This window comes from Crassostrea angulata, chromosome 8 (assembly GCF_025612915.1).
Source record: "Crassostrea angulata isolate pt1a10 chromosome 8, ASM2561291v2, whole genome shotgun sequence".
NCBI classification, from domain to species: Eukaryota; Metazoa; Mollusca; class Bivalvia; order Ostreida; family Ostreidae; genus Magallana; species Magallana angulata.
This window is the reverse complement of record NC_069118.1, coordinates 55,394,088-55,421,026: the sequence shown is the minus strand read 5'-3', so window position 1 is coordinate 55,421,026 and position 26,939 is coordinate 55,394,088. Positions and strand designations below refer to the sequence as shown.

The 26,939-nt window shown below is 34.1% G+C and overlaps 1 protein-coding gene and 1 pseudogene across 1 annotated transcript; one reads left to right on the top strand and one right to left on the bottom strand.

Moving 5' to 3' along the window:
* The window catches only part of LOC128158154 (tripartite motif-containing protein 2-like), a 275,172-nt pseudogene that overhangs the window by 89,895 nt on the left and 158,338 nt on the right, over nucleotides 1-26,939 (top strand).
* LOC128158156 (uncharacterized) lies at nucleotides 15,539-25,129 on the bottom strand. Its single transcript, XM_052820912.1, has 2 exons — nucleotides 23,244-25,129; nucleotides 15,539-16,958 (listed from the first exon to the last, which is right to left on the bottom strand). The coding sequence occupies exons 1-2, from the start codon at nucleotides 24,637-24,639 to the stop codon at nucleotides 16,099-16,101; spliced, it is 2,256 nt and encodes a 751-aa protein (XP_052676872.1). The 5' UTR covers nucleotides 24,640-25,129; the 3' UTR covers nucleotides 15,539-16,098.

The window sequence follows — 26,939 nt, the reverse complement described above, 5'->3', positions numbered from 1 at the left end:
TTTTTTTCTTACCGATTTTGTGCAGACGATTTCTCAGAGATGGCTTAATCGATTTCATTCAAATTTTCAGGATAAACGCGATTTTATCTGAAGTTGATTGTTTTTTATCCGTTTTTGAAAATACGCTTTCGGTCGGAAGTTATCGTCCGTTTACGATTTGAAAAACTCAATTTTGTCTGTCAGGTTTCTCAAAAACGAGCAAAGATACAGGGCTGAAAATTTCAGAGATGATAGATCTACCGTTTTTCTGGTGCACCTCGGTCAAGAGAATGTCCGCCGTCACTTCTGGTCGTCACCGGAAAGAAATTGGAAAAATTGAATTTTTCCAATTTTTTATTTTTTTAAATTTTTCTTTGAGATTTTTACATCTTATAGTGACCCTTTTACTGATTCAGAATATGTATTTTGTTTAAAAATCGATCAACGCGTTCTCGAGATATTAGGCATCAAAGTCCTGAAGCGAGAGTCCGAGTAGCTCAGTCGTTAGAGTCGTGGTCATGTGCCTAAGCGACCCGGGTTCGAGCCCCGAGTGCCGAATTTCTTTCCCCCTCTTTTTGTGCTTAGATCTGATTTTTTAATCTTTAAAATGATGGATTCTGTTCTTTTCTGTTTTGATTTAGTAAAAGAAGTTACAATAATATCTCTTTTCCCCGTATTTGAGTATTGAGATCCATAGCTATGTATTCATACTGAAATAAAGTTAAGATGTTGAAAAAAATCAAAAGTTACATCTTTAAAACAACGCTTATACATTGTTCTAACATATGTATTTTGTTTAAAAATTGTGTTATATGTGATATTTAGAATTTAATATTCTCCGTTTAATATAGAAGTCACTGACCGACCCCCCCCCCCCCCCCCAATTCATAAAATCATTTAGTTTTCCTGACCCGATTTTACTTGATCTTTGCTCTTTGACCTTTAATATCAACTTAGTATCATTCTAGATTATTGTACTAATTACCAGACCAATTCGTTCCTTATTAACAGAGTTATGAACTTTTTGGCATTTGAGTTTCAATCGTCTTGTTTGACATGTACTGTACAAAAAAAAATCTAACTCCCGAGTCCTTCACTCAATTCTAATGAAAATTCGTGAATATAAACCTCGGTCCCCATTCTTATTGTCTGTCAAATATGCAGCGGATTGAACAATTAAGAGGAATCAAACGGCGCTTATAGCCTATACGCGGAAATAAAATGTACACACTAAACGCGCCGACCCCCCCCCCCCCCCTTATTCACAAAATCATTAAGTTTTTCTGGACTGATTTGACTGAATCTTTCATCTTGAACCTTTATTTTCAACCTAGTACCATTCTAGATTACTGTACTAATTACCAGACCAATTCGTTCACTTTTAAGAGAGTTATGAATTTTTGGACATTTGAGTTTCGATTGGCGTGCTTGACATGTACTGTAGAAAAAAATTCTAACTCCCGAGCCCTTCACTCAATCCTGATGAAATTTTGTGTAAATGTACCTCGGACCCCATTCTTATTATCTGCCAAATATGCAGCGGATTGATCAATTCAGAAGAAATTCCTGAGATCAAGCGGCAAGTATAGCCTGTACGAGGACTTAAAATTTACATAGTACAAGGGATGTAAGCAGCCGCGTAATATTTCTGTTGCATGTATATTTCTTGTTTTCTGTTTAGTCTGTATCTACGATAGCGTGTGAACTACTTATGAATGTTAGAATTGTGGAAAATTACTGTCATCAAATTTTTACCGAATAAAATTACGTGTTACTGATTTCGTTATTTCTACATTTATAATGATTTGATCAATCCTGTTGAAATAAAACAGTCAAACACAATAGTAAACGACACGAAAAAAAATCTCAACACTGAAATACATGTGTAAAATGCATCAGTCATTGCTTTAGGACTTTACTTCCCCTAATTGTCGTTAACCGAATCCGAGATCCACACCTCAAAATTCTACTTTCGATTTATTTACGACGAAAATCAAGCTCGGGTCTTTTCACCCCCCTCCAGACAAAAACACGCATCAATATTTCAAATGACTTTGCACTGTTACCAAACCTGTGTAGTCAGACATCTCACACATCGTTCCTCATCTCATACAAAAATTCAGCTCCTGTCCCGGGCGGAAACGCCCCAAATTCAAAGAGAAATTCGGGAATTATTTCGCGTCAGCCATGTTTTGACGTGAACCTTTGCTGAAATACTGTTATGACACCTGCAAAGGCCTCGCCGGAGCTAAGATTTCTTCTTTCTCTCTATTTCTTTCTTTCCATTTTTTTTTTTTTTTTTTTTTTTTTTTTGATTTTCTAACTAAAATATTCAACATAAAGGGGTTGTTTGAATGTAGTACAAGTTGAAAAACACTCTTCCTTTAAGATTTAGACAAAAACAGCCTTTTATTATTAGGGTCTTCCGTCTTCAGCGGAAGACCCTTCTATTATTCTATTGTTTCTTTTTCACTTTTCTTATTATTATTCTTTTTTTTTCTTACCGATTTTGTGCAGACGATTTCTCAGAGATGGCTTAATCGATTTCATTCAAATTTTCAGGATAAACGCGATTTTATCTGAAGTTGATTGTTTTTTATCCGTTTTTGAAAATACGCTTTCGGTCGGAAGTTATCGTCCGTTTACGATTTGAAAAACTCAATTTTGTCTGTCAGGTTTCTCAAAAACGAGCAAAGATACAGGGCTGAAAATTTCAGAGATGATAGATCTACCGTTTTTCTGGTGCACCTCGGTCAAGAGAATGTCCGCCGTCACTTCTGGTCGTCACCGGAAAGAAATTGGAAAAATTGAATTTTTCCAATTTTTTATTTTTTTAAATTTTTCTTTGAGATTTTTACATCTTATAGTGACCCTTTTACTGATTCAGAATATGTATTTTGTTTAAAAATCGATCAACGCGTTCTCGAGATATTAGGCATCAAAGTCCTGAAGCGAGAGTCCGAGTAGCTCAGTCGTTAGAGTCGTGGTCATGTGCCTAAGCGACCCGGGTTCGAGCCCCGAGTGCCGAATTTCTTTCCCCCTCTTTTTGTGCTTAGATCTGATTTTTTAATCTTTAAAATGATGGATTCTGTTCTTTTCTGTTTTGATTTAGTAAAAGAAGTTACAATAATATCTCTTTTCCCCGTATTTGAGTATTGAGATCCATAGCTATGTATTCATACTGAAATAAAGTTAAGATGTTGAAAAAAATCAAAAGTTACATCTTTAAAACAACGCTTATACATTGTTCTAACATATGTATTTTGTTTAAAAATTGTGTTATATGTGATATTTAGAATTTAATATTCTCCGTTTAATATAGAAGTCACTGACCGACCCCCCCCCCCCCCCCCCCAATTCATAAAATCATTTAGTTTTCCTGACCCGATTTTACTTGATCTTTGCTCTTTGACCTTTAATATCAACTTAGTATCATTCTAGATTATTGTACTAATTACCAGACCAATTCGTTCCTTATTAACAGAGTTATGAACTTTTTGGCATTTGAGTTTCAATCGTCTTGTTTGACATGTACTGTACAAAAAAAAATCTAACTCCCGAGTCCTTCACTCAATTCTAATGAAAATTCGTGAATATAAACCTCGGTCCCCATTCTTATTGTCTGTCAAATATGCAGCGGATTGAACAATTAAGAGGAATCAAACGGCGCTTATAGCCTATACGCGGAAATAAAATGTACACACTAAACGCGCCGACCCCCCCCCCCCCTTATTCACAAAATCATTAAGTTTTTCTGGACTGATTTGACTGAATCTTTCATCTTGAACCTTTATTTTCAACCTAGTACCATTCTAGATTACTGTACTAATTACCAGACCAATTCGTTCACTTTTAAGAGAGTTATGAATTTTTGGACATTTGAGTTTCGATTGGCGTGCTTGACATGTACTGTAGAAAAAAATTCTAACTCCCGAGCCCTTCACTCAATCCTGATGAAATTTTGTGTAAATGTACCTCGGACCCCATTCTTATTATCTGCCAAATATGCAGCGGATTGATCAATTCAGAAGAAATTCCTGAGATCAAGCGGCAAGTATAGCCTGTACGAGGACTTAAAATTTACATAGTACAAGGGATGTAAGCAGCCGCGTAATATTTCTGTTGCATGTATATTTCTTGTTTTCTGTTTAGTCTGTATCTACGATAGCGTGTGAACTACTTATGAATGTTAGAATTGTGGAAAATTACTGTCATCAAATTTTTACCGAATAAAATTACGTGTTACTGATTTCGTTATTTCTACATTTATAATGATTTGATCAATCCTGTTGAAATAAAACAGTCAAACACAATAGTAAACGACACGAAAAAAAATCTCAACACTGAAATACATGTGTAAAATGCATCAGTCATTGCTTTAGGACTTTACTTCCCCTAATTGTCGTTAACCGAATCCGAGATCCACACCTCAAAATTCTACTTTCGATTTATTTACGACGAAAATCAAGCTCGGGTCTTTTCACCCCCCTCCAGACAAAAACACGCATCAATATTTCAAATGACTTTGCACTGTTACCAAACCTGTGTAGTCAGACATCTCACACATCGTTCCTCATCTCATACAAAAATTCAGCTCCTGTCCCGGGCGGAAACGCCCCAAATTCAAAGAGAAATTCGGGAATTATTTCGCGTCAGCCATGTTTTGACGTGAACCTTTGCTGAAATACTGTTATGACACCTGCAAAGGCCTCGCCGGAGCTAAGATTTCTTCTTTCTCTCTATTTCTTTCTTTCCATTTTTTTTTTTTTTTTTTTTTTTTTTTTGATTTTCTAACTAAAATATTCAACATAAAGGGGTTGTTTGAATGTAGTACAAGTTGAAAAACACTCTTCCTTTAAGATTTAGACAAAAACAGCCTTTTATTATTAGGGTCTTCCGTCTTCAGCGGAAGACCCTTCTATTATTCTATTGTTTCTTTTTCACTTTTCTTATTATTATTCTTTTTTTTTCTTACCGATTTTGTGCAGACGATTTCTCAGAGATGGCTTAATCGATTTCATTCAAATTTTCAGGATAAACGCGATTTTATCTGAAGTTGATTGTTTTTTATCCGTTTTTGAAAATACGCTTTCGGTCGGAAGTTATCGTCCGTTTACGATTTGAAAAACTCAATTTTGTCTGTCAGGTTTCTCAAAAACGAGCAAAGATACAGGGCTGAAAATTTCAGAGATGATAGATCTACCGTTTTTCTGGTGCACCTCGGTCAAGAGAATGTCCGCCGTCACTTCTGGTCGTCACCGGAAAGAAATTGGAAAAATTGAATTTTTCCAATTTTTTATTTTTTTAAATTTTTCTTTGAGATTTTTACATCTTATAGTGACCCTTTTACTGATTCAGAATATGTATTTTGTTTAAAAATCGATCAACGCGTTCTCGAGATATTAGGCATCAAAGTCCTGAAGCGAGAGTCCGAGTAGCTCAGTCGTTAGAGTCGTGGTCATGTGCCTAAGCGACCCGGGTTCGAGCCCCGAGTGCCGAATTTCTTTCCCCCTCTTTTTGTGCTTAGATCTGATTTTTTAATCTTTAAAATGATGGATTCTGTTCTTTTCTGTTTTGATTTAGTAAAAGAAGTTACAATAATATCTCTTTTCCCCGTATTTGAGTATTGAGATCCATAGCTATGTATTCATACTGAAATAAAGTTAAGATGTTGAAAAAAATCAAAAGTTACATCTTTAAAACAACGCTTATACATTGTTCTAACATATGTATTTTGTTTAAAAATTGTGTTATATGTGATATTTAGAATTTAATATTCTCCGTTTAATATAGAAGTCACTGACCGACCCCCCCCCCCCCCCCCAATTCATAAAATCATTTAGTTTTCCTGACCCGATTTTACTTGATCTTTGCTCTTTGACCTTTAATATCAACTTAGTATCATTCTAGATTATTGTACTAATTACCAGACCAATTCGTTCCTTATTAACAGAGTTATGAACTTTTTGGCATTTGAGTTTCAATCGTCTTGTTTGACATGTACTGTACAAAAAAAAATCTAACTCCCGAGTCCTTCACTCAATTCTAATGAAAATTCGTGAATATAAACCTCGGTCCCCATTCTTATTGTCTGTCAAATATGCAGCGGATTGAACAATTAAGAGGAATCAAACGGCGCTTATAGCCTATACGCGGAAATAAAATGTACACACTAAACGCGCCGACCCCCCCCCCCCCCTTATTCACAAAATCATTAAGTTTTTCTGGACTGATTTGACTGAATCTTTCATCTTGAACCTTTATTTTCAACCTAGTACCATTCTAGATTACTGTACTAATTACCAGACCAATTCGTTCACTTTTAAGAGAGTTATGAATTTTTGGACATTTGAGTTTCGATTGGCGTGCTTGACATGTACTGTAGAAAAAAATTCTAACTCCCGAGCCCTTCACTCAATCCTGATGAAATTTTGTGTAAATGTACCTCGGACCCCATTCTTATTATCTGCCAAATATGCAGCGGATTGATCAATTCAGAAGAAATTCCTGAGATCAAGCGGCAAGTATAGCCTGTACGAGGACTTAAAATTTACATAGTACAAGGGATGTAAGCAGCCGCGTAATATTTCTGTTGCATGTATATTTCTTGTTTTCTGTTTAGTCTGTATCTACGATAGCGTGTGAACTACTTATGAATGTTAGAATTGTGGAAAATTACTGTCATCAAATTTTTACCGAATAAAATTACGTGTTACTGATTTCGTTATTTCTACATTTATAATGATTTGATCAATCCTGTTGAAATAAAACAGTCAAACACAATAGTAAACGACACGAAAAAAAATCTCAACACTGAAATACATGTGTAAAATGCATCAGTCATTGCTTTAGGACTTTACTTCCCCTAATTGTCGTTAACCGAATCCGAGATCCACACCTCAAAATTCTACTTTCGATTTATTTACGACGAAAATCAAGCTCGGGTCTTTTCACCCCCCTCCAGACAAAAACACGCATCAATATTTCAAATGACTTTGCACTGTTACCAAACCTGTGTAGTCAGACATCTCACACATCGTTCCTCATCTCATACAAAAATTCAGCTCCTGTCCCGGGCGGAAACGCCCCAAATTCAAAGAGAAATTCGGGAATTATTTCGCGTCAGCCATGTTTTGACGTGAACCTTTGCTGAAATACTGTTATGACACCTGCAAAGGCCTCGCCGGAGCTAAGATTTCTTCTTTCTCTCTATTTCTTTCTTTCCATTTTTTTTTTTTTTTTTTTTTTTTTTTGATTTTCTAACTAAAATATTCAACATAAAGGGGTTGTTTGAATGTAGTACAAGTTGAAAAACACTCTTCCTTTAAGATTTAGACAAAAACAGCCTTTTATTATTAGGGTCTTCCGTCTTCAGCGGAAGACCCTTCTATTATTCTATTGTTTCTTTTTCACTTTTCTTATTAGGGTCTTCCGTCTTCAGCGGAAGACCCTTCTATTATTGTAATGTTTCTTTTTCACTTTTCTTATTAAGGTCTTCCGTTTCCAACGGAAGACCTTATTGTTTTCGTTCGGTTTCTTTTTCCCTATTATTATTATTATTATTTTTCTTTTTTTTTCTTACAAATTTTGTGCACGCGATTTGTCAGAAACGACTCGACCGATTTTCATGAAACTTCTAGATATAATAGATAGTGATCGGAACCTTATAGGTTTTTAATGATATTGATGACGTCACTTCCGTTTTCGAGATATTGACGTTTTAGCGATTTTAAGAGGGCTGGCTTGTTCCTCTAACTTCTCCTAAACTATGAAAGATATTGAGTTCAAAATTTCTGGGATAGTAGACAAAAGAGTGTAGATTTGCAATTTTATTTTCATTTTGATCTGGCTTGAAAGGCGCCGAAGCTCGCCTGGACCTGAAAATTGGTATTAAAAAAACGTCGTAATTTTTTGTGGTTTTCTTTAATTATCTATTTTCTGAAAAATATTTTGTTAAGACATGTAACGTAAAAATAGTTTCTATTTACCAGACCTTTCTTTTAAAATCAAGAAAAAGGGGCTGGCCCCTCAAATAAGGGGACCAAAGGGCTCTAAACTCTTTAATCTGTAGCCCTTTACTGAACGATATTTTGTGAAATGTTATAGAAACAAATATGTTCATCCCACAGTTATGTATCCAAGCAATGTAATGATTTTTCCATGTGTTACGTAATAAAGGGTTTTTAGGGGCCGAAAGTCCAAAATTTTGATTACCCATATCTCAGAAAGGAAAAATATTTTGAAATGCAGTACAGAAGAAAAGTTGTTCAAAATGATGTTCTCAACGATATGCAACCTTCACAATTTCGATAAACGGCCCCTATAAGGAGATAAGGGATCGGCCCCTTAAATCTTCTTTCTCATATATCTCCAGAACGGTAACAAATTTCTAAACAGTTGTTGAACAAAATGTGTTTAGAATTAAGTGACCTTTTATTTGATACCAAGAAAAAGGGCTGGCCCCTTAAATTAGGGAACCAAAGGGCTCTAAAGTCTTTAATCTGTAGCCCTTTACTGAGAGATATTTTGTGAAAGGTTATAGAAGCAAATATGTTTATCTTACAGTTATGTATCAAAGTAATGTAATGATTTTATCATGTGTTATGTAATTAGGGGTTTTTAGGGGCCAAAAGTCCAAAATTTCGATCACCCATATCTCAGGAAGGAAAAATATTTTGTAATGCAGTACAGAAGAAAGGTTGTTCAAAAAGATGTTTTTAACAAAATGCAACCTTGAAAATACCGTTAAACGGCCCCTATAAGGGGATAAGGGATCGGCCCCTAAAATCTTCATTCTCATATATCTCCAGAATGGTTACGAATTTCTAAACACTTGTTGAACAAAATTTGCTTAGAATTAAGTGACCTTTCATTTAATATCAAGAAAAAGGGGCTGGCCCCTCAAATAAGGGGATCAAAGGGCTCTAAAGTCTTTAATCTGTAGCCCTTTACTGAGAGATATTTTGTGAAAGGTTATAGAAGCAAATATGTTTATCTTACAGTTATGTATCCAAGTAATGTAATAATTTTATCATGTGTTATGTAATTAGGGGTTTTTAGGGGCCAAAAGTCCAAACTTTTAATCATCCATATCTCAGAAAGGAAAAATATTTTGTAATGCAGTACAGAAGAAAAGTTGTTCAAAAAGATGTTTTTAACAAAATGCAACCTTGAAAATTTCGTTAAACGGCCCCTATAAGGGGATAAGGGATCGGCCCCTAAAACCTTCTTTCTCATATATCTCTAGAACGGTAACGAATTTCTAAACACTTGTTGAACAAAATGTGTTCAGAATTAAATGGCCTTTCATTTGATATCAAGAAAAAGGGGCTGGCCTCTCAAATAAGGGAACCAAAGGGCTCTAAAGTCTTTAATCTGTAGCCCTTTACTGAGAGATATTTTGTGAAATGTTATAAAAGCAAATGTGTTTATCTCACAGGTATGTATCTAAGCAATGTAATGGTTTTATCATGTGTTTCGTAATTAAGGGTTTTAAAGGAAAAATATTTTGAAATGCATTACGGATGATAAGTTGTACAAAATGATGTTTTTAACACTATGCAACTTTCAAAATTTCGTCAAACGGCCCATATAAGGAGATAAGGGATCGGCCCCTAAAACCTTCTTTCTCATATATCTCCAGAACAGTAGCACATTTTTAAACACGTTTACAAAATGTGTTCAGAATTAAATGACCTTTCATTTGATATCAAGAAAAAGGGGCTGGCCCCTTAAATTAGGGGATCAAAGGGCTCTAAAATCTTTTATCTATAGCCCTTTAATGGGAGTAATTTTGTGAATGGTTATTAAAGCTAGGTTAGGTATAATACGTTTATATATCCTAACAATATAATGATTTTCTCTTGTGTTACCCAATAAGGGTTTTTAGGGACCAGAGGTGAACATGATAAATCTTTTTCATCTTAATTGGTAGAAATGCAAGTATTTAAAACAGCAATGTAAGAGAACTTATAAAAAGCGATACAATAAAGCATTAGTACTTCACTCCTTTTTCCATATCATGTTTTGTTGTAAAAAATCAAAGTCGATGATGTCATATTTCCTTCTAAAAATCAGACGGAAGACCTCCTCGTTGCTCGCAACGAGATCGTGTCTAGTTATTATTATTATTATTCTTTTTTTGTCTTACAAATTTTGTGCAGGCGATTTCTCGGAGATGACTCGTTCGATTTCCTTCAAATTTTCAGGGCTGATGCCTAGTCATATGAATTTTATACCGCAGGAACAATTTTTAAAAATTCACTTCCGGTCGGAAGTTAACGTCGTTTTACGATTTTTAAAAGTCAATTTTGTTGGCGATGTTTCTCAAAAACGAGTAAAGATAGAGAACTGAAATTTTCAGAGATGATAGATCTAGCAATATCCTTTTGCACCTCGGTCAAGAGAATGTTGGCCGTCACTTCCGGTCGTCACCGGAAGCAAATTTAAAAAATGAAAATTTTCAACTTTTTGTTTAGATATATTTTTTCAAATTAGATGATAGTGACCCTTTTACTGATTCAGAATATGTAATTTGTTTTAAAATCGATCAAGGCATTCTCGAGAAATTAAGCGTCAAAGTTCTGAAGCGGAGTCCGAGTAGCTCAGTCGTTATAGTCGTGGACATGGCCCAGGCGACCCGGGTTCAAGCCTCGAGTGCCGCAAAATTTTTTTCTCTTTTTTTCGCTTAGATCTATGATTTTATCTTTGAATTGATAAGTTTAATCTTATCTATTCAAAAATTGGACGGAAGACCCACTCGTTGCTCGCAACGAGATCGAATCTAGTTCTATATATTGTACACTAATGTTGAAAAGTAAGGGAGGTAATCCTTACAGATTTTATTAATTAATTAATAGAAAACACTCTAAAATATATTTATATAAATACATCCAGATGGAGTTTTTTGTCTTTATGTCTTAATTGATAAAAAAAAAATTATTTTTTATAAGTATTCTATCAACTGACAATGCAAAGTTTTTGTTTGTCAATGATAAATTCTTAGGAGCTAATGAGAACATCAAAGACAAGTGTGGCTGAATTCATTTGTCCCAAGGGAGCCATTATCTGAGCCATGGTTCAGATGGAGCATGTGTTTAGGGGAAATTGATAATCTGTAAAATGGGTGATGGTTTTGGGGCTATTTTAAAACTGTTTCATGTAAACCAAAAGGTCTATCATTATAAGGAAATAAATAATATAATTATTAATAAAGAAGTTAAACTATTTTTAGAGGTTGTTTAAATTTATTTGTCAAGTAATTTGATGAAGTGACCCTATTGGGCATTAATTTAAATGAAATTCAAAATTACTGATATGATTGAAGTGTTTTGGCAATTTTAAAATTGTTTGTAATATTAAATTTTCTTTTTTACATATTTTTACATAGTATGGTAATTATGGTAATGTTTTGGGAGTTTATTAAATTTAACAAGCTCATCAAAGAAAATCATAGTCCTATGGGATCAATTTTCTGATTAGGAGTTCAATTGTGCCATAGGAGAAAGTGAGGAAAATTTGAAACAACTAATTGCATCTGTCAAGACTCTTATTAGAAAGATATTGAAAGTTTTATCAACAGAAGAGCATTGCTTGGCTACCGGTATTTCTATTCACTGCAAAGGGAGGGGTTATTGTCATTTTGTTGGGTTTTTCTTTGAATCAATTAAATTAAAAAAATATATCATCAAATACATACATTTGTAAATGTATTACTGTTATAGATATGTATTTACAGTGAAATTCTGACAATTTTGATTTTAGTTTTTCTTTGTTAACTTTTTTTTTTTTTTTTTTACATTTCTAGAATTTTTTTTTTGTATGTGTTCCAAACCTTAATTATTATTCAATTCAATTATTTGTCCCATTTGAAATTAGCCTAGCGGGGGTATTAGTCCCATTAGGACAGTTCTAGTTTTTTTTTTGGGGGGGGGGTTGCCTCTATCTTGATATATACAAAAATTTGCAAAAACTCTAGCTGCTAGAATATTATGTATGTTAAAACTGAGGGAAAAAAATGTGTTTTTTTTTAAACTAATTTATTTTCAACTATCACCAATTATTTCCAAATTTGATCACAGGTCTGAAAGGCATTTCCCTCCAGCAACTCAATTTTCTGAAGTAGGATGTCATCACTGAGCAGCTCACTGAGCAGTCAGCTGGTCAAGCATTGGATCCATGATAAGGGTCACACTTTATACGTATTTACAGGTATAGGTAGAGTGTCACAAAATCAACTAATTTTTAAGTACTGTTAGTTATGTAAGAATGTAAGATGATTTTTTATTAGAAGCCTGCCTGAATATCAACTTGGTATCATCAGACTAATAAAGGGAAATAACTCATCCATCAGTGACTGAGGTCAAAGAAAGATAACTCATACATTTTACTGGTGAACAAAAAATCAGAAGTGCAGTTTTCTTATTTTGAATTTTCAACATTAGATATTCTTATTCATAGAAAAAATTTAATCATCAAGTAATCAACAAATATTACTGGTGTTGCAGTTGCTGTCTTAGGACTTTAATAAAGATAAAATCTTTAAATGTAATACAGTAAATGTACTAAACATATAATTAGGTTTCTTCACAATGACTTATAATTTTCTGCATTTTTCAGACCCTGCAGATAATAACAGCTGGAAAGTAACTACTACCTACATAGCAATTTAGCTTAGAATCTACAGACTTTCATTGGGAGGTTTGTACCTTAAAACTAATGTTATTTGATCCTTATAAAGCCTATCAAGTTGTTCATAAAATTCATAACTTTTTGTTTATAAATTTTGAAATTATTTTTAAAAAAAAATGCTTTCTTTGGTGGTACATGTGGGTGTGATGGTAACTACTGTTGCAGATAAAAAACATAAATAACCCAGTGGGTAATGTATTTTTTTTTCTGCAATGATTTCTACCTTCATAGCCCATATGAATCACCAAAAGGAACCATTTTTGGCTCACCTAAGCTAGAAGCTAAAGTGAGCTATTCTGATCATTTTTTTTGTTCGACGTCTGTCTGTCCATCAGTCGATCTGTCCATATACTTTTTATATTTTAGACTCCAGAACCACTAGGTCAATTTTAACCACACTAAGCACATGGCATTCTTGGGTAAAGGGGATTAAAGTTTGTTTAAATGAATGGTTACGTCATCTTTCAAGAGGAGATAATTAAGAATTATTAAAAATGTTTTGGTATTTTTTAATAAGAAATCTTCTACTCAAAAACCGTTCAGCCAGAAAAATTTAACTTGTGCGGAAGCATCCTCAAATAGAGAAGATTTGTGTTTCTTCAAAAAATGATCCCGGGGGTAATTACCTAATCTTATAAGATGGGCCACAATGGGAGTCTAATTTTAACATTGGATTGTATACAGCACAATCTTTGAAATTTTCCTTCTCAAACCATTTGGCCAAAAAAGCTCTAATTTGTGTGGCAGCATTCTCAGGTAGAGTAGATTTAAATTTGTTTAAATCATGATCCCCGGGGTTAGAGTAGGGCCACATTGGGGGGTCGAATTTTTACGTAGGAAAAGAAAGAAAAATCTCTCAAAACCTTATTCTCAGAAACCAATTGGCCAGAAAATCTGTTAATTGCAACTGTATGGAAGCATCCTCAGATATAGTTGATTCACGTTTTTCAAATCATTAACCTAAAGGTAGGGTGGGACCACATTTGGGTGAGAAGGTCAAATTTTTTTAATGGAATATATAGAGAAAAGTCTTTGATATTCTTCTCCTTAGAAACCAATCGGCCAGAAAAGCTGAAACTTGTATGAAAGCATTCGCAGATTCAGGTTTCTTCAAATCATGAACCTTGAGGGTACGGTGTGGGCCACATAAGGGGGTAGAGTTTTAAGATATTTTTATACTGGACCTCATTTACAAAATTGTTCAAATATTTTGTATATGACTCAATAAAGCTGATTTTATTATGACTATGTTTTCTCAGGTGAGCAATGTGGCCCATGGGCTTCTTGTATTAATTATACATGTTTTTACATCTCTCTCTCTCTCTCTTAATTTCTCTCTAAATCTCAGTTATCCATTAAAGGCAAGTTTGCAAGTTACCAGTTTTCTCAGTTAGTACATGTACATTGAATAGAAGGTACAGGAAATTGTTCCATATATGGGTCTTATACAACTGTTTGTAAGTCTGAGGTCAGTCCGTGCTATCTTTGTTGTTAAGTTACAATCCATCACAAAATAATCCAAACTTTGATAAATACGGACTAACACGGAATGACCTTAGACTTCTAAGTAGTTATAGTAACCATGGTAACTGTAATATATAGAAGAATTGGCTGTTCCTTCTGTGAAACGTGCTGATCGACAATAACGATCAATTTTGAAAATTTTAAAACCATCGAAGGCAATTGAGAGTGATTTATTTTTTCTGCTATTCTCATTGTCTTCTAAACCCACATGACACATGAAAACACGAAAGCATTTCATTTTTTAATTGAGACCCGATTAAGCACTGGATAATACAAATATTTCTTCTCAGTGGTAGATGGTTTTCCTAACTATGAGATGATGTACTTTTATATAGCAGTGTAAAGTTAAGAGAACTTTCTACCTCTGAGAAAAAATGTATGTAATGTCAAGAGCCTATGTTATTGATGTAATCAACCACACATCATAATTATACAGTTTATTTACATTTATTATTTATTATTATGCCTTCTGTCAGTTTGTCACTATATATTCAATACTCATCTATTTTCGCATAGTATCAAAGGATTTATATAGCGTAAGCATACTATGTCGAAATAGAGCACGGCGAATATTTTCAACGAAAATCTGTCAAGCGCCGACAGCGGGTTTCGAACTCACGACGCTAAAATCATTGAATCTAGCATGAAGCCCAACGCGTTACCGCTACGCTAAATTAGCCGTTATTATGACAATCGGTATTTAGGTATATAAAACGTAGATATGTACGACTGACATCAAGCAAATAAAATTATTCATTTTTCCAAAATAAACTTCATTATTGACGGTAATTTTAAAGTTAAAGTTTCCTATAAACTTTTGAACAAATTGATTGAACATTTTTCAAAGAAATTCTACATGAGAATCACAAAAACGCTTTTTTAAATGACACTTGATAAAGAATGTTCAAGAAAAAAATTTCACTGAGATTTCGTCTGCTAAACATTTCGAGTTTTCTCGGTAAGGCCAAACGTCTCTCTATTTCTTGAAAAGAACATAAATCTTTGTTGACTTTTTATTGTACAACAACTTGTTGATTAAATAAACAATCAAATCAATTGATTACACGTAATTTGAAAAACAACAACAAACGCTTGCTTTTCCGGTGATTATTTTAAGGGACTTGTCAACACTCGAACGTCAGAGCTACTTATAGCAAAGCACGTCAGTATATTTAACAGTCGGCATAATAATAACAATAGTGTTGTGTTGTGCATGTACTATGCCTAAATAGTAGTCAGGGTTTGATACATAGTGCACTCGCCTCCGGCTCGTGCACCATGTATCAAACCCTGACTACTATTTAGGCATAGTACATGCACAACACAACACTATTATATAAATATACACATATAAACAATATACATTGTATTCAAATTTAACATATATTAAATATAATAATATTACACACTCAGTTTGATGGCACGCAATGTTTGGAGTTTTAAATCACCACATTTCGTTTGTTGACAGTCACATCCAATATATAAACACAGTTTACATTTAATGAATAAAACAGTCATACATACACACCCAATATATAAACACATTCAATATATAATCGCACCCAATACATAAACACAGTTAGTTTACATTTAATACATAAAACAATCAGTCAGTTGACATACATTATGTAAACACAGTCAGTTACATGTAGTTTTTTACATACAAGATGTAAAACAGTTTGTTGATTGACATGTAAACAATATAAATTATCAAACAAAAATAATTTTTTTTCATGTAACATTTAGCTGTTGTCAGTTAATAACTTTATTTAAATGTAATTTCAAATTATGAACCATTTTATTATTATAAAACATGGTTTGTTTCATTTCTAATATGGATTTCCTTCACTAATGTTACATGTAAATAAATAAACAAATAGTTTGATTATTATAAACACAGTTTGTTTATATGTTATATTGTATTTTCTTCACTTCACCTGTTAACTCAGCCACAACGAGGTTGTCTCTGGTGTCCACACATAAACCCCATGGACGATATAGATGACAGTTATCAATGTAACGGAGGAACTGCCCGTCCTGATCCAGGATGTGGATACGGCGGTTCTCATAGTCTGCTGTCAGAATGCGACCCTGGCTGTCTGTTGTGATACCGTGTGGATTAAATGATACCTTGGGAGTAGAGGGAGGACCAGTGTAGGTAAACCGGAGTTTCCCAGCCTGATTGACCACCACTACTGCATGGGCTCCATAGTCTGACACACAGATATCTAGGTTCCTGTTCTCACTGATGTATTTAATGTCACCAGATGAATAGAGAGGTTGTCCTTTGTCGTCGTACTGAATACTTTGTTTCTCTGTGGAGCCAGAGTAACACACAACTTTTGTTTGTTTATCATCATCACTGTCCATGACAACTAGGAGGTCACCAGAGGAGGTACTACAGACACAGCGAGGTCTCCACCCCCGTAGTCTGATCACTGTCTTTATCTTTTTATTCTTCACTATGTTCACAGTTCTATCATCGTAATCAGTATAAACTAGATCCCCACTCCTTGTCACTGCTATGTCGTATGGACGGTTCCCTGACTTGGTTTGGACTGACTTCACTAGTTTCCCACTGAGGCTGTACAGTCTCATGATGCTGTCACTACCACGCGTCCACATCTCCTCATCACTCAGACAGGACACACTGAGTAATCCTCTACACTCGGTGTTTATCTGTGTGATGATCCGTGGTACATCAATGAGTGGTCTGTCCGGGGGAGAGGACTCAGCACCGGGAGATTCCATGGTGTAGCCATGTTCTTCTGTTTTGATAGATGACGCTGACAGAGAACCAAACTGTTGATAAAGCTGTTCTTTGTTGATCTTCTGAGGGGTAAAACTTGGTAAGGACACTGTGAGTTTAGGAGGCAATCTTCTGAATTCATCATTCCTGGATTTGTAGGTAGAAACACGGCTGACATCATTGGAGTCCAGTAACGTCTTCAGTTCACCAATGGTCTTTGTGATTTCAGAAATGGTGTGTTTAATTTCATCTTCCTGTTTGTCTAAGACAGCCAGGTGTTTGATGTCCATTTCCTCCATGTTAGATTTCATGTTTCTGATAATGGTGTCTATTTCTCTGTGCAAGTCTTCTCCATGTCTGTCGATTTCTGTTGTCAATTTCTGTGAGATTTCATTCAGAGCAGATTTCTGGTCTGTGATAATGGATGCAATCTCTTGATATTTAAGATAAATGGTTTTCTCTAGTTCACGTAAATTTTTTTGAATGATTTCTTTTTTGTTGTCCATGGTTTTAGTTATTTCAAAAAAATGATGGTCATTGTGTTCTTCAGAGGAAAGACATGTTGCACAAATAGGAATGTCACATTGTTCACAGTAATGTTCACATATTTTTGAGGGATGTTTTTGACACTTCGGAGTATATCCCCTCTTTTCAAATGGCACCACTTTGTGTTCTTTAGAAAAATCTGATATATGGTCCCCCTCACATGCTTTACACAGATATTCGTTACAAATGACACAGTACATAGGAGGGCCCGGGGTCTCACAGAGATGACACCGTAACACATCCTGAAGACTGTACTCAGGGTCCATGGTCAGACACTTTGATGGGATTTTAAGAGATATTCTGAAGAAAAAAAAGTCGATCACTTATTATAGTTTATCATACTTCAGTAAATCATTCAATTAATGCATGTCCATCTAATTTGCATGTTGAACGTGCACACGTATACAATTTAGTTCGAGTTTCTTGATTAAGACCTTTTTAACGCATTTTTTAATTTTTTTTATTTTTAATTTGTGGAAAAATGAAATATTAATTAATTAAGTTAACTAATTAAAGAGCAAACCTTTACAAAAATCCAATATGGCGATTACGGTATTTTTTTCCTGGTCTTGATGGCCTTGTGATTGTCACGTGATTAACTTATATATAGCAGGGGTGGATTTAAGTGGCATAGCTGAGGCAAAATAATTCCCGAATTCCCCTTTTACTTTGGTGCGTTTCCGCCCTCGACAGGGCCGATTTCTTTTATGAGATGAAAAATGATGTGTAAGATGTTTGACTATTCCAGTTTTGTACTAACGCTAGGTCATTTGAATTTTAGATAGTTTTTCTTCGGGGGTGGGGGGATGAAAAGACCTGGGCTTGATTTTCAAGCACTTGTGTAACTTCCACGTAAAACAGTAGCATGCCTTCCTGGATGCATATGTGGTTTTTTTTTAAATGTCAAGAGGATTTTTGTTAAAAGTTCGTTTTGAATTTATATTACCCCTATCTAAAGTTGTGCAATTTTGGTAATAATTTATAGTAAAATTTATATTGACACCTACGCCTACTTCCTCGCTTAATTGATAATTAAAACCCGTAATATGGATATTACATAATACGTAGATCAACGTATCAATGTAATAACAAGAATATTAACATAGAAAAACTAATAGAAAAAAAAACATAGAAACTAATCAAAAATATAAAAATTTTACGTTTGTAAATAAAGTGAATTGAAGGGATAAAATATCAATGGTGCCAAAACATTTTAAGATTAGTCCTTAAACACATATGGGCCTAAATGTTCATGGTCTAAAAGTCCTGCTATCCATTCCTCACAACTTTCTAAAGGGAAGTGGCTTTAATAAATTGCTGCGTCAGGTCTAGTCTTCTCTAATTTTTAGTATCAATTATCCATATTCAAAAAGTTCACGCATCGACAGATGTCTCATACCGCCTAAAGCCCCCCCCCCACCCCCAAAAGTTCAAAACACAATGTTTTTTCTGCTTTCCGTCTTGGATTTTTGTCTATTTTTCTTTCCACTCGACTGTCTTTCTGTATACAAAATCTTCTGCATTTAGTTTCTACGAATGACCTCAGTAGTCCTGTATATCTCGCTACATGTATCAGATTCTACCAAAATATTGTACGGTAATAAAAAGTTATGCCAAGGATTATTCTTCACACCAAGTCCGGCGGGTGGGGTGAATGATAACATTCAAACCTTATCTCTTTTATTTTCATTTTTTATTTTACTTACTTCTTCTTCTTTCATCTTTTACAGGTACCAATGGCCACACTGGGAGTCCACTGTTGCTGCACCAAAATCCCTGCTTTTGTTATATTATTAAGAATAAATTTTATATCGTGTTTTTAGCATTTTATGTCTTCTTTTTTTCCAACAACCACCCCACGCTATGTATTTTATTTTTTTTGTTAAAATTTGTCAAACAGTGACGGAAACAAAAAGGCGTGCATACAACTGATGGGAATATCACAACTTTCAGTTTTATTATCTCATTGATGGAGATGGACAACCGTAGAATGAACATTTTTTCTGCGCTGCGCACTTCTTTTTATTCTTACCAAGGGTAAACCTTAATTGATAAATAGTTCAAAACGGATGGTGGGCCCCAATTAAAATACCGCACGGTTACTTATTTTCGGGAGACATGCGAACTTTAGTTGTATCAGATGTTGTTTACCTGAGGACTGTAATTGTTCATGATTTAAAGAAGGTATTTTGAATTACGATTGTAAAGTTAAGGATTTCCACAGAAGGCCTATAACACGATTCAAAGCTTAGATTCTAATATCTACATGTACAGTGTACATATACACACATCTAAATGACAATATTTTGCATACAGTATTTATTTAGTTGAAAAAATTGTAACAAAAACTTTCAATTATATTTTATCTATTCTGCTATTCTCCACTTAAATACTAAGTACCGTTCAATTCAAGTACATGCCATTGTATATAATATGAATCATCTGACTGCAATCTGATTAAAATCAGATCTTTGATCCGTTCCTTTTTTTTCTATTGTCGTAATACCTCGTGTAGCGACGATACAAAAAGGAGCGGATCGAGGATCTGGTTTTAATCAGATTGTATCTGACCGTTGTAATAGGCTGTAAAATGTAAATTATTAAAAAAAATATCATGTACCTACATGTAAGTTCATGTACGTGAATTTGAGTAAAACCAGGTACGAAATAAATGATTTTAATTACATGTAGTTTTTAAACTACAAACTTAATACATGCGTTTACACCGAATTGCACGAAAATAAAAAAAGTAAAATCAAAAGAAAATTTAAATCTGATCGATTGGTTTTTTTATTCAAAACAATACAAAAGGACTAGTATGTCTGGGTGACACAATATATAAATTCCAAACAAAAATTTATTATCATGGAAAGCAGTTATCTTAAAATACTGTGTACAATTCAAGACTTTTTAATGTAATGAAATTGGTAGTTTGCTTTGTATAATTTACAATATTTATCTTTAAAATAATTATTATTTTAAATAATCATGAAAAGAGAGGAAAAATAGCAATAGAGGCATTGGCTGACAAAAATTCTGTTCTCAAATTATTAATAATATCCCAATATATAACGCAATTTATCTAATATTGATTTGTGATTTTGGTAATACAGTTTCAATTCAAGTATGATAGAATTATATTTACCGTAACATGATTTGGATGTTTCCACATCCATGTTGTGTAATCAAAATATTCAAATGAAAAATCTCCCTCCATGATCCACCAGATACTTGGACCTTAGTACAAGTATTATATGATACCTAATATACATTTAACACTGGTTATATGGATATTAGGTATCATACGTATACATACATGTGTATGAAAACCAAGCACCTGTGCATGGTCCTAATCATTAAGAACCATAAAAACAATTATAACCAGATTTTGATTTTTCAACATTGAAATAAACCTAGTGAAAATTTCATTAAATTTTTTAAAAGTTATAGTAAAAAAAATGTGTAGGGTATCACAAACACATCACAGCATTTTCATCTTGTTTAATTCCTTGGATTACATTACAGCAATGAAACAAATTATTTTTGTTTACAATTTTTTTGTGATTGGTTGTCATTTCAAATTAGTTCACAATCGGAACATCACAATCATCTCAGTCTTCAGTGCTCTCAGTGTATGACATCACAAAAAGAAATCCTGATCCAATAGGAATTGAAGAATGTCATGCCATTCTGAGAGCTCCATCCAATTGGGTTTTTTCTCCATTTAGATAAGAGTTTTCTTCAATTGCTTGCCACTTTTATGCAAATTCATCAGGTTTGCCAAGTTTCTTAGGACAAACATTTATTTAGTGTTTTGGTTAGGGCATTGATGTTTTTAAGGCATGGCTGTTAGCAAAAGGATTTGGAATACAAAAAGAAGTGAGTTGATTAAATGAAGTTATAGAAATTTAACTGAACATAAAATCGTTATCAGGTTTTGCACAATTTGCTCTTTGACATCAACCTAAAATATCTTTAAAGCACATTATCAAATCAGTTACATGAACTACACAATGTCATTATTTCATCAGCTACACGACATACTATAGTGTTTAGGCTTAAGTTATACTATGACTCAAGTCATAATATGGCAATTACTAATAACATCATCCAATCAGAGAATAATCTGAATTATAAATTTACCAGTACCAATGATAAAACAACATAATTATATTTAGATTTATATATTTTTTACCAAAGAATACCTTAAAAATAATTTGATTATAATTTGTTAATGCAATATCGTACTCTTAATGCTTTCTAGACCCCTCATCTTTTGTCATTTATCAACCGAGTAAAACTTTACATTACTTAAACTTTTTGTCAATACTATTCATCCGTTCATTTGAAAAGAAGCCACTAAAGACACATTTTGTGCTTCTCAAGTCGGTTTTTACTTGATATCCTCTATTTCAGTTATCCAGATGTAATTCAGATATTCATCACAGACACAAAAGTAAAATAATTCATGCAATAAAATCGCTCCACTGAAAGACCCATGCTAAAAGGTTGACGGGGTGTTAAAATGTCAAATCTTTTCTATGTTACTCTGGTTTTAAATACCCGTTTTCTATTAGCAGTCAGGTGTAACCTAAACCTTTTAATTCTCTCATTTTCTTCCTCTTTACACAACACTGCGACAGTAAGCAACATTACCTGCATACTGAGTAAATATAACATATAGCCAGACCGTCTACAACATTACCTTACACAGCATTAACCCTACACACGTGCACAATACTACAGCAGTACACAAGGTCACCTAGAGAGAATGTGCATGCTATTATGTAATACTATTGCCTAGCCAGACCGTTCACAACAATACCTTACACATCATTAATTGTCCTAATTGTCCTAATAAGTATACTAATCACATAGAGACAACGTGTATATCATTCAATATTACTTTGACTGATTGAAGATGATGTTACTAATTCTTCCATATATGGTCATACACAACAGCTGTTAGTATGAGGTCAGTCCATGCTATCCATGTTGCTAAGTTACGATCAATCACAAAATAATCCAAACTTTGATAAATACAGACTTACACGGGCTGACCTCAAACTTCCAAGCAGTTATAGTAACCATGGTAACCTTAATATATTAAAAATTTGGCTGTTCTTTTTGTGACATTTACGATCAATTTTGCAAAACCATCGAAAGCGATTGAAAGTTTCTACCTCTGAGAAAAAAATGTTTGTAATATCAAGAGCCTATGTTATTGGTTTAATCAACCACACTTTATAATTATACAGTTTATTTACTTTTTTTGATTAAATATACACACACAATTTAACATATATTGAATATAATAATTTTACACACTAGGTTTGATGGCACGCAATGTTTGAATTTTAAGTTTCAAATCACCACATTTGGTCTGTTGACAGTGGCATACATATATAAACACAGTTTACATTTAATACATAAAACAATCAGTTGACAAACATTATGTAAACACGGTCAGTTACATGTAGATTGTTCACATACAAGATGTAAAATAGTTTGTTGTCATGTAAACATGCTATCAAAAGTGTTATTTATTTACTTGTAATATTAAGCTGTTTTCAGTTGAGAACTTAATTTAAATGTAATTTGATATCATGAACCATTTGATTTTTATAAAACATGGTTTGTTTCATTTGTAATATGGATTTCCTTCACTATTGATATATGTAAATAAATAAACAGATAGTTTGAACATTATAAACATAGTTTGTTTATGTGTAATATTGTATTTTCTTCACTTTACTTGCTGTGTACTCAGTCACAAACAGGTTGTCTCTGGTGTCCACACATAAACCACATGGATCCTGTAAATGACAGTTGTCAATGTAGCGGAGGAACTGTCCGTCCTGATCCAGGATGTGGATACGGTAGTTGTTAAGGTCTGCTGTCAGGATGCGACCCTGGCTGTCTGTTGTGATGCCACGTGGAAAGAATGATCCCTTGGTAGTAGAGGGAGGACCAGTGTAGGTAAACCGGAGTTTCCCGGCCTGATTGACCACCACAACTGCACCGGCGTCACGGTCTGACACACAGATATCTAGGTTCCTGTTCTCACTGACGTATTTAGTGTTATATAATCCACCAGATGAATAGAGAGGTTGTCCTTTGTCGGCGTACTGAATACTTTGTTTCTCTGTGGAGCCAGAGTAACACACAACTTTTGTTTGTTTATAATCATCACTGCCCATGACAACCAGGAGGTCTCCAGAGGAGGTACTACAGACACCACGAGGTCTCCACCCCCGTAGTCTGATCACTGTCTTTATCTTTTTATTCTTCACTATGTTCACAGTTCTATCAACATAATCAGTAAAAACTAGACCCCCACTCCTTGCCACTGCTATGTCCCGTGGATTGTTCCCTGACTTGGTATGGACTGACTTCAATAGTTTCCCACTGAGGTTGTACCGTCTCATGATTTTGTCATAACCACACGTCCACATCTCCTCATCACTCAGACAGGACACACCGTCTAATACTCTATACTCGGTGTTTATCTGTGTGATTATCCGTGGTACATCAATGAGCGGTCTGTCCACGGGAGAGGACTCTGCACCGGGAGATTCCATGGTGTAGCCATGTTCTTCTGTTTTGATAGATGACGCTGACAGAGAACCAAACTGTTGATAAAGCTGTTCTTTGTTAATCGTCTGAGGAGTAAAACTTGGTAAAGACACTGTGAGTTTAGGAGGCAATCTTCTGAATTCATCATTCATGGATTTGTAGGCAGAGAAACGGTTGACATCATTGGAGTCCAGTAACGTCTTTAGTTCAGCAATGGTCTGTGTGATTTCAGAAATGATGTGTTTAATTTCATCTTCCTGTTTGTCTAAGACAGCCAGGTCTTTGGTGTCCATTTCCTCAACGTTAGATTTCATATTTCTGATAATGGTGTTTATTTCTCTGTGCAAGTCTTCTCCATGTTTGTCAATTTCTGTTGTCAATTTCTGTGAGTTTTCATTCAGAGCAGATTTCTGGTCTGTGATAATGGATGCAATCTCTTGGTATTTAAGATAAATGGATTTCTCTAGTTCATATAATTTTTTTTGAATGATTTCTTTCTTGTTGTCCATGGTTTTAGTTATTTCAATAAATGTATGGTCACAGTGTTCTTTAGAGGAAGCACATGTTGCACACATAGGACTGTCACAATGCTCACAATAATGTTCACATATTTTTGAGGGATGTTTTTGACACTTTGGATTTAATCCTCTCTTTTCAAATGGTACCACTTTGTGTTCTTTAGATACATCAGAGAGATGGTCCTTCTCACATGCTTTACACAGATCATACTTCGGTAAATTATTCAATTATGTTCATATATTTTTCATGTTGAAAGTGCACACGTGCACACGTATACCAATGAAAAAGTAATAAATTCATTTAACTAATTAAAAAACAAACCTCTACAAAAATCAAACATGGCAATAACGGTATTTTACTTCCTGGTCTTGTTGGCCTTTGTGATCGTCACGTGATTAACTTATATATAGCAAGGGTGGATTTATTTAGGTGGCATGAAATCAAAATATCGCTGAAAAAAAAATTCCCGACAATGGCGCGTTTCCACCCCCGACAGGAGCTGATTTTTTTTTATCCCTTAAGTAAGATGATGCGAGATCATTTGAATTTTTGAGAATTTTTTTTTGGGGGGGGGGGGGCGGGGAGGGGTTGTGAAAAGGCCCAGAGTTGATTTTCAAGCACATGTGTAACTTCGACGTAAAAAGTGCCATGCCTTCCTTCATCAACATGTGTTGTTTGTTTTTAAATGTCGAGGATTTTTCTTAAAAATTCGTTATGAATATATACAACCTCTATCTAAAGTTTCGCAATTGTGGTGATATTGTAGTAAAATTGATATTGACACCTACATATATACACCTCACTTAATTCATATTTAAGACCCTTAATATGGATATTACATAATACGTACGTAAAACAACGTTTCAATGTAATAAAAAGAAAATTTACATAGAAAATTATTATTTAAACTTATCAAAAATATCAAAATTTTAACGTTAGTAAATAAAGTGATTTGAAGAGGAAAAATTAATCATACTGCCAAAACATCCAATCTCAAAATGAATTATTATGCCCATTTTCTCAATTGTCTTTTATTTTCTCTTCCTCAATGGACGTGTGCGAACATTTTACTTTCTATACACTACCTTCTAGCATTTTTAAGTTTGGTCTCCTTCGTATATAAAGCAACAGTAACACACGGACCAGTTTGAACCAAGCACTTATTACGAATTGCGTACATTTTAGCGCAAAACACAATGTTTTTTTCTGCTTTCCGTCTTCGATTTTTGTCCATTATTCTTTCCGCTCGTATGTCATTCTGTATACAAAATCTTCTTTATTTAGCTTCTACGAATGACCTCAGTAATCCTGTACATGTATATCTCGCTACATATATCAGATTCTACGAAAATATTGTACTGTAATAAAAGGTTATCCCAATGATTAATCTTCACGGTACGTCTGGCGAGCGGAGTGAATGATAACATTCAAACCTTATCTCTTTTATTTTCCTTTTTAATTTTACTTAATTCTTCTTCTTTCATCTTTTACAGGTACCAATGGCCACACCGGGTGTCCACTGTTGCTGCACCAGAATCTCTGCATGCTTTTATATTATTATTAAGAATAAATCATATATCATGTTGTTGGTAATATTTTATGTCTTTTTTTTTCAAAAACCACCCACACTATCGTATTTTAAATAGTTTGTTAAAATTTGTCAAAAAGTGACGGAAACAAAAAGTTATGCATACAAATGATGGCAATATCACAACTTTCAGTTTTATTATCCCATTGATGGAGATGACAACCGTAGAATGGACATTTTTTCGGCGTTGGGCATCCATTTTTATTCTTACCATTGGAAAACCTTGATATATAGTATAAAACAGAGTGGTGTACATCCTCTTAAGTGAAATATTAATCTGCTCCCATTATCTTTGTCATTACACGAAGGGGCAGAGATATTGGATGTAGTTGTAACAAGATAACTTTAATTATTGAGGTTTCGATGGTTCTGACAGACAACTTACCATATACATATACATGTAATAACCATAAGACGGTATGATTTATCAAAATAATAATACAGCTGTCATTAGAACATAATTTTTCTAGATATTATGTATAGTTTCTTATAAAGTGTGTGTCCGTCAATTCTAAACCGTTAACCCTTCCTCCCCCCTCTCCCAAACTTAAAATCCAACACGGTTTTTTACTTTCGGAAGACATACGAACTAAAGTTGTATCAAATGTTATTTACCTGAGGACTATAATTGTTAATGATTGAATGAAGGTATTTTGAATTACGATTGTAAAGTTAAGGATTCCCACAGAAAGCCTGTAAAATTTAAAGCTTAGCTTTAATTTTAAGATGGTATGAGATGTATGTTGATGTTAATGTGTATTATTTAAT

Bases quoted from the DNA above. Each gene is read 5' to 3' on its own strand.
- LOC128158156 (XM_052820912.1), bottom strand. From the start codon at position 24,639: ATGTGTGCAACATGTGCTTCCTCTAAAGAACACTGTGACCATACATTT. The intron at 16,959-23,243 runs GTAAAGTGAAGA...TCAAAACAGAAG, and splicing joins TGTGACTGAGTACACAGCAA to AACATGGCTACACCATGGAA.